Source organism: Dendrobium catenatum, unplaced genomic scaffold (genome assembly GCF_001605985.2).
Source record: "Dendrobium catenatum unplaced genomic scaffold, ASM160598v2 fragScaff_scaffold_615, whole genome shotgun sequence".
Classification (NCBI taxonomy): domain Eukaryota; kingdom Viridiplantae; phylum Streptophyta; class Magnoliopsida; order Asparagales; family Orchidaceae; genus Dendrobium; species Dendrobium catenatum.
Genome location: NW_021319077.1, coordinates 51,002 through 60,520, shown reverse-complemented (window position 1 = coordinate 60,520; position 9,519 = coordinate 51,002). Strand labels below are relative to the sequence as shown.

The 9,519-nt window shown below is 38.7% G+C and overlaps 1 protein-coding gene across 1 annotated transcript in view; it reads right to left on the bottom strand.

Moving 5' to 3' along the window:
• The window catches only part of LOC110107923, a 72,130-nt gene extending 62,826 nt beyond the window's left edge, over window positions 1–9,304 (bottom strand). Inside the window, exon 1 of the mRNA XM_020838371.2 lies at window positions 9,097–9,304. Within this exon, the coding sequence (XP_020694030.1) occupies window positions 9,097–9,180 (84 nt within the window). The 5' untranslated portion in view covers window positions 9,181–9,304. The remainder of the gene's footprint in view (window positions 1–9,096) is intronic.
• Between the last annotated feature and the right edge of the window lie 215 nt (window positions 9,305–9,519).

The window sequence follows — 9,519 nt, the reverse complement described above, 5'->3', positions numbered from 1 at the left end:
TTTTTTTATGTTTTATATTATTCACTCATTAGAATATAAATATATTATCATTTTATGTTTACGCAATCTTTTGATTTTGAGGCTTACACCTCAAAACGCCTTGAGGCTTACGCCCCGCCTCACGAATGAAAAACGCCTCAATACCCAAATACGCAATTTTAAACATAGAAAAATATTGCAAAAAAAAAAAAAAACTCAAATAGTCGAGGGTGTGCATCATGTTACTCATATTTAATCTTAGAAACTTGCCTACAACACAAACAAAAATTCACATTTAAGTGGGTTCATGTTAGTTGATGCTTCCAAGGTCAATCAAAAGATAGATCACCTAAAGTGGTCAACCCTTCATTCTAATTTGAGAACAATATCTTATAAAAGAACTAGTCGAAGAAGAGGAGCACTTCATCGAAGTTGGGGTAGATGAGTAATTATAGGAACATGATCTATCCTACTTCCTCAAGTATTCAACCTACTCATCAAAGCAAGGGCATGAAGATACCATAACCTTATAGTGAAAAGGAGTTGCAAGTGAAGACTAGAGACTTAAAGATCTGTTGTTGAAGCTAATAACTACAAGAGCTGATAAAAACTGCCTGTGCATATCGTCCATGCCAAGGTTCGCATCTCATCCCATCTCTGGTCGGTCTAGCATTTCTTATCTTGTATGCTATTGTTTTAAGAATCCTTAAGGAAAGTGTATCTTGTTGAACTTCGATTTAATAAAAAAGAAATTAGTTTCTTCAACTTCTTCTTGACAGCACAATAGTTCCTGCCCCAAGACACTCCACGTGCACCAAAAGGTAGCCTTTACAATGGGCCCCTCAAAAATTAATAGAGCTCCTAACATCACATGCTACACACAAGTGATGGAATCCATCAAACACATGGACATATTACAAAATAAAAAATTAAATACATAGCATTCATTCCTCAACTTGACGCTTTTTCTATCATATTTGGACTTACAAAACAGCTTATTTTTGTAGCCAAGCCAAGGTAAAACTAAAATTATGCATATCACTCACATGCCTCAATACATGTACTCATTAACTCAGATGTAAACTTAGCAAATGTAAACCTTTCATTTCCATATTCAGATAGATATCTGGCTCCAAATGCATTTCAAATGACTATTAATGCAAGCATACTAACGGAGTTATTAAACAATAATAGTATTGTCCGGTGGGTGATTTCACCATTGACATGAATAATAACCTTTGATCTTCATTAAGAAATCATATAATACATCGAAATGTCAAAATTAACTGCATTATTATTCTGAACTCATATTTCTTAAGTGAATGGGTATTATTCAAGAAATGAGGTATATTTTCCAATTAAGTGATGAAAATAATAATAAAACTATGATTCTAAAACAATTTCTATTCTAGTAATAAGTAGATGGGCATTCATTGATTGTATTTCATCCATTTCCCATCTAGCCATATACAATAAATTCACGGTTTTATCATATTTGTGGTGCATTAATTCCAAAATTGCAGCATGATGAACTTTTCTAAGTACATGAGAGTTTCAAAAAGTTTATTCCATCTTGCTAAATCCATTGAGTAATTGTGCATATTTTGAGTAATATCAAAATCTTAATGTATAGTTGTATACCAAGTCAATAAAATGGAAGCTCATGATACACTTATACCCATAACCTCGCAAACCAAATACAGTAATAAGGCACCTAAATTAAATGTTTCCGTACCAAATGCAACACCAAAATTTTGTATATTCCAGCTACACGCACTGCCATTAAAAAAAGCATACTGACAAATGAAGAAAACCAAAATTCCTATGGGTTATGAAAGTGGGTATATTATCCTGACTTCTCCCGCCAACATGACTATATAAAATAAAGTATTACTGAATTTCTTAACCTCTTATTTTTTGAAAAATATCCATAGAACAAACAGTTAGATCGGTCACTGGACCGGTCCATACGGGACCGGCTCGAGTATATCCAAGGTAGAACATAAGTTCCGCATCTTTGGTTTTCACCCCCAAGCCGTGGGGTCCAGCAACCCTCAACTATGAAAGAATTAAGGTGGTTTACGAGGGAAAATTCAAAGAGTGGGCTGTTTAGAGATTTCCTTTATTATTATAGGCTTTAATTAGGATGTTTTCCTAGGGTTAGAATATCGAGTGTCTGCTGAATTTTGTATTGTTCTTCATTGTTTTTGAGTTCTAGCGGTGTCTAGAGATTTGGGAGAGAGATCATCCTCTCCGATTGAAGATTCATTATATCTTATGTGTTTTCTTCCATCTACTATCAATATAATCGTTTCTAGCTTGTGCTTCCACTATGCTCTTCTTATTTCTAGTCTTGCACCTTGCTGAAATTCAAATTCAGCCAAGTTTGTTTTTATTTCAACAAGTGTTTCTTATCAAATTGGCATCAGAACGATATTCGGGACTGAATTGGAGGGTTACCTTTGCTGATTTCTGCTGCGTTTTCTCCTCCAAACTGTTGAACATTGCTGTTGAAAGGGCAGATTTATTGTTTTTGTTTGTTGACCAAGATCCGGGTACCTATGGCGGCCAAGATTGTTAATGCTTCGGAAGAACATCTTGAAGGAGAGATGAGCCAAATCAAAGAGACGGTGAATAACAGAATTTCTTCAATGGAAGATAAGTTCTTCAACCTAGAAGAGATAGTAAAGAAGGTGTTGGAACTTCACAACCCAACGGCAGCATCAGAGGCAAGAGTGTCGACGGGAGGAAATACAAATTCTGGCAGTCATAGGGATGATCACGATGTGGAGATCTTTGAAGGAGAAGAAAGAAGTCCTCTTCAAGAGCCTATACATATGGAGGAGATAGATGGAAGATATGGAGACAGGCGTGAACATGTTGGGTATGAGCAAAGGGGTGCTGATTTTGGAAGAAGGGATGCTAATGATGACCGAAGAGGTACTGCTTTTGAAGGGAGAAGGGGAGAACTTGAAGAAGGGTTCTGGTACGAGTGTGGAAGGGAGGAATCAAGATAGGGGGGACCACCCACTTGGGGAAGGGGAAATTATGGAGGAATCAGGGAAATGGAGAAGATCTATGGGTAAGAAAGCTGAGGATGCCCATCTTTGAGGGAGAGGATGCACATGGGTGGATCTACAATGTGAAGAGGTATTTTGCCATCAATGAGCTGACGGAGGACGAGAGATTGATGGCAGTTGGTTTGTATTTGGAGGGGAAGGCACTATCATGGTACCAGTGGAGAGGCATGAGAAGGCCGATACGGAGCAGGAGAGAGTTCAAAGATTGCTTGCTGGAACATCTTTAAACCAGCAAGGGAGGAGACTTCTGTGAGCAGTAATTCTCTTTGACACAAAAAACAACGGTGGTTAAGTACCGAGAGAGATTTGAGTACCTAGCTAGCTTATTGAACTGGCTTTCTGAGGCTATACTAGAGGGGAATTTTATGAAAATTCTCTAACCAGAAATTAGTGCGGTAGTTAGGGTGATGAGGCCTCATAATTTGGGAGAGGCCATAGAGCTAGCACAGCTAATGGAAGATCAGAAGCACTTGGAGAGGGGGTCAAAGGCAGCAGTTCAAGAGGCTCTTATAGGATAATCACCACATTTTTGGCACCAAAGCGGCCGCCACTAGGTGTTACTCGAGAGACCCCAAAGTAAAAGCCTGTAGGAAGGAGAAACTTCAAGAGGCTCATCGAGAAGGGGCTGCATGAAAAGAGAGCAAAGGGCTTGTGTTTCAGATGTGATGAAATATATCCCAGGGGCACAGGTGTAAGGACCGAACTCTTCAGATTCTCACCATCTATGATGACGAGAAAGCTAAGGAGGAAGGTGAAAGGGATGCATTGGTAGAGGAGGAAGAGTTGCATCTAGACATGGCGGAGGTTTCATTGAACTCAATTGTGGGATTTATTCCAAATCACACCATAAAAATGGAAGGAGAAATAGCAGACAGGGAGGTAGCTATCCACAATTTCATCTTCAACCAATTCGTAGACCAATTAGGAGTGAAATTGGTGGATACAGGGTGCTATGGAGTGATGATGGGCATTATGAAGGTGGAGATGGGTAGAGGAGTGTGTAAGGGAGTGGTTTTAACCATACAGGGATTGGGGGATACCAAGGTTAATTGAGGAGCACTAAGGATGGAGCTGGTGGTGGAGGGAAAAAGGGTGGTGATTAGGGGTGATGCAGGCTTATACAGAGTTATGGTGTCACTCAAAACCATGGTGAGGACCATATAGAAGGTGGGAGGAGGATTTGTGGTGGAGCAGCAGAGCTTAGAGGTAATCAGATTGGAGGAGGATGGAGACACCTCTTTCAATATATTCACTTATACAACAGTTTAATGAGGTCTTTCAGCCACCTCAAGAATTTCCACCATTAAAGGAGCCGGAGCACGCCATCACCTTGGGGGAGGGGATATCTCCAATTAGTGTAAGACCATAATGCTACCTTCAAATTCAGAAGGACGAGAATGAAAAACTGATCAGAGAGATATAGGCAGGGATCATCAGACCGAGTGTGAGTTCTTTTTCTATCCTAGTCTTACTGGTCAAGAAGAATGATGGGAGCTAGAGATTCTGTGTTGACTATCGGGCCTTGAACAAGGAGACTGTTACATACAAGTTTCTCATTTTGGTAATAGATGAGTTATTGGATGAGCTGTGTAGAGCAATAGTGTTCACAAAGATGAATCTAAAGTCGAGTTACCATCAGATCAGGATGAGAGAGCAAGATGTTTCGAAGACAGCATTCAAGACTCATGAGGGGCAGTATAATTTCATAGTGATGCCCTTTGGCCTCACTAATGCCCCTACTAAATTCTAATCCCTCATGAACAGGGGGCTTCAACCATACCTCATGAGGTTTGTATTGATTTTCTTTGATGACATTCTTGTGCACAGCTAATCAGATGAGGAGCATTTGGAGTACTTGAGGGTGGTCTTACAAGTGTTACAAGAGCACTAGCTGAGGGTCAACCTGAAGAAGTGTTGTTTTGCATAGGCCAGTGTGAAATATTTTGAGCACGTGGTATCTCAGGAGGGGGTGACTACTGATCAAGCCAAGATTGAGGCAATGTTGAAATGACCTCTACATAAGAATCTCAGAGAGCTGAGGGGTTTCCTAGGGTTGACTAGGTATTATAGGAGATTTATGAAGGGATACAGCACTATAGCCTGGCCCTTGACAGAGCTGCTGAAGAGGATAGCTTTTTATTGGGGGGGAGGGGGGAGGGGGGGCTACTTAGGCCTTTGAGAGATTGAAGAAGGCCATGACCACAGTTGGCCCTACCAAATTTAAGCTAGATTTTTGTGGCAGAGACTAACACATTAGGGTATGATTTATGGGCAGTGCTCATGCAGAATAGCTTACTTCAGTCAGGTGTTGATAGCCAAAGCTAAACTAAAGTCAATCTACAAGAGATAGTTCATGGCTATCGTGTTGGCTATTCAGAAATGACAGCCATACTTATTCAGTCAACATTTTATTGTCAAAGCATAACATAAGAGCTTGAAGTACATATTAGATTAGATGATGGTAACCGAGGAGCATCAGAGGAGGCTGTCAAAGCTGATAGGCTAAGACTTTGAGATTCAGTATAGGTCAATGATAGAGAACAAGGCGATCTAATGCCTTGTCCATATATATGGGAGAGCTCCAGTAGTTAGCCATATCGATACCACTGATATTAGATTGAGGGCTATTAAAGAGGAGAGCGTGCAGGATGAGGAAGTCAAAGGGTGGGAGGACATTCACCATAGACTTTATAGACGAGCTATCCCGATTTAAGGGGTTTACAATGATTTTATTGGTAGTTGACAGATTAAGCAAGTATGCTCACTTCATTCCCCTATGACATCCATGCACAACAGTGACAGTGCAGCAGCATTCATTAGAGAGGTGGTCAGGATGCATGGGATACCAGAGTCTATAATGTCCACCCGAGATAAAGTTTTCCTCAATCATTTTTAGAGGGAGTTGTTCAGGCTGTAGGAGATAGTACTCAAGAGGAGCACCGCTTACCACCCTCAAACAAATGGGTAGACGGAGGTTATTAACATAAGTATGAAGACTTACATGCAATGTTTTGTTTTAGAGACCCCTCAATTGTGGGCCAAGTAGCTATTATGGGCAGAATACTTGTACAACACTTCGTATAATTTGGCTTCCCATATGACTCCTTTTAAAGTGTTGTATTGAAGGGATCTGCCCCACCTGGTGCATTTTGGGCATAGTAGCACGCCAATTTCCTCTGTGGAACGATACCTGGAGGAATTAAAAAGGCATATGATCATAAAGAAGCAGACGGATGAGTATAAGAAAGACATCCAGTTTGAGATGTGAAAGATGGTACATTTGAAGCTTCGTCTTTACAGGCAGAGGACTGTAACTAACATGAGAAATGAAAAGCTGGCACAAAGAAACTTTGACCCTAACAAGATATTGGAGAGGATCAAAGTTGTAGCTTACCGATTGAGGTTACCCCCGACAATTACCATACATCAGTGTTCCACGTCTCACAGTTGAGGAGAGTTATTCGAGATCATGCAGCTAGTTCAGAGTTATCGACGACACTGGCGGAGGATCTAGAGATGGTGTTAGAACCACTGGACTTGAAAGGCGTATAATAGGGAAAATGAGAGATCAAGAAAGTGTTGATCAAATGGAAGAACCTACCCGACCACTTAAGAGTCGTACGAGAGGGTTAAGCATCAGTTTCCATCCTTTTACTTTGAGCACAAAGTGAGTCTTTAAGAGAGGGGTATTATTAGACCGGTCCAACCAATCTATATGGAACTGGCTCGAGTATATCAAAGGCGGAATAGGAGTTACTTAACCCTGGTTTCCCCCCAAGCCATGGGGTCCAGCATCCCTCAATTAAGAAGGAAATAAGGTGGTTTATGAGGGAAAATTCAAATGAGGGGATGGTTAGATATTTCTTTTATTATTGTATGCTTTAAGTAGAATGTTTTCCTATGATTAGGGTATCGAGTGTCTGCTAAATTTAGTATTGTTCTTTGTTGTTTTTGGGCTCTAACAACATCTAGATATTTGGGAGAGACGAAACTTCTTCTCCGATCGAAGATCCATTGTATCTTGTGTGTTTTCTTCCATCTACTATCAATATAATCATTTCTTGCTTGTGTTTCCAGTTTCCACTATGCTCTTCTTATTTTTGATTTTGTACCTTGTTGAAATTCAAATTCGACAAGTGTTTCCTATCACAAACCCATAAAACTGTCCACTCTTCAGCATCAACTTCTTTTTCCATATCAGAGAGTTCATATTCATGTCTTAGACACATAAGCAAACTTTATGCATTCAATAGGACGCAAATGAGAGGGGAGGTCCATTAGTTATGATTTTGAATTTGTTTATGTTTCACCCAATCGAGTCAATGATCCATAGCTGGAAATCATATCATAACATTTTCCAGAACACAACAAACTATTCAATCAAGAAATCCTGTTAATAAGAGGAATTGATTATTGTTTCAACTTGTGGGGGATATCAATGATCATAACAAGGTATATGTCCACCGAAGTATTGCATGCATTAGAGCAATTGCATCCCAGCCAACAGCTCATATTTTCATGCATTGTGAAGCATCATTATGGATGACAGACGGTTTCCTACACCAAGGAAGGTAATAATTATAGCCAGGTGCTGACCATCACAAGTTTGATATTTGAGGCTTTCAGCATACCCATGCAGAATTTTGTGTTCTTTCGGATAATGTGATACTAAAACCTTCATTTAATTAATGATAACAGTTGCAGTAACCACAAATCAATTTAAGAAAAAAAAAGTGAAAGTTGTCATATTGTAGACATATATGAGTCTAGAAAATTAAAATTAGGCTTTGAAATTATATAATAGGCAAGATCCCAGTTACAAAAATCATCAGCAGGCTAAATTACAAGATGGCACAGTGATAAGAATGAAAGTATCTACACATTAAAATCCAAATCAATAGTTCTCTAGTTTGGCTAAGATTTTTATGCTAATTAAATTTCATAAGAACGTAGAGATGAACACGCAGCATCCCTTTTTTCACTGAACATCATAATGCAACAAGAGAGTATACTAAATCAGACATCAAAACCAGAAGATCCATATAAAGGGCATTGATAAAAAACAATGAGGAATAGCATGCATTTAAGCCACATGAGAGCAAGAGAATTTGCAAAGGAAAATAACAACAAACACAACAAGAACTGTTAGAAAACCCCAATAAAAGGTATAAAGCTTCAATAACGAATGAAAGACTAGACCTAGGCGATACTCCCGCCTAAGTCTAGTAAGGGGTGTAGAATGCAGCGATTTAAACTCCGCATGGAAAGAGGCTGCTTCAAGATTCCATGACCTTCCAGGTCACAATGGACAAATTATGCATATATTAAAGCTTACAAAGTGAAACTAAATCAAAATTTTCAGGAACTAAGAAGCACAGCAAGCAACACTGAAGTGCATTGCATGAGCAACACAAAGCAAACTACAACATGACAAATAATTAATCTTTAAAAACAAAATTCTCAAACAAGTGGATACATCCCAAAAAAAAACAATTAGAATTGGTGATATTTTGCATTCCTAAACACGAAATCACAACAATAGTGATGCAATAACTGGCTAACAGTACTCAGATAACCCAAAAAACAAAGAACGCTGCGGATTTTAAGTCAAAAAACTCCGTGAAACACATCAGAGGGTGATAAATTTCCCAAAAATAAGGGAAATACAATAAATTCTAAAAGAACCTGTTCCTTCTACCCAAAAATATATATATAATAAACCAAAAAAAATTGAGTAAGAATATAAGAAACAGCGCAAACTAATAAAAAGAGAAATCATGCAAATAATACTAGCCACGGAATAAACCCTAACCCCCAAAAGGACAAAGTTCCAAATGCATTACCGAAAATAACAAATTACAAACAACATACAAGGAAATAAAACCAATTTTGAACCAAATCATGTCCCAACAGAAGCAACAAGCGCCGGCCTCCGCTTCCGAATCCAGCAACGTTCAATTAAAACGAAATAGGAAAAATCATTCCAGTATAAACCAACATTGCCTCTAAGTCACGTTGAGATTAGCGAAGTTCGCACCTCGACTTTCTCGCCAGGAAGAAGCTTCTTGACGCCACGATCCGTCGTCTTCCTCATACTCGGCGATTCCTCGTCGGCCGCCATTGCCGTGGACAGACGGCGATCCGCAAGAGAAGCGAGGGTACGGAGGCCGCTAGAAAGCCAAAAAATTTTAACAAATCTGGAGAGAACGGCATTTATATAGAGGGATTTGTATCTTATAGGTTCCTTTACAATAAGAAATCTGTAAATGCAAACAATACCTTGTTTTCGTTTATATTAAAAAAAAGTTATTCTATTTTCTTTTATTTAAATATGTCATTTATATAAAAATACGATATTAAAAAATTAAAAATTAAAAATTAAGATTAACTTCTTACAAATATAGTAGATAAATAACGTAAAAAATATATCGAAATTAAAGTTTTTCTGTTTTATTCGCTT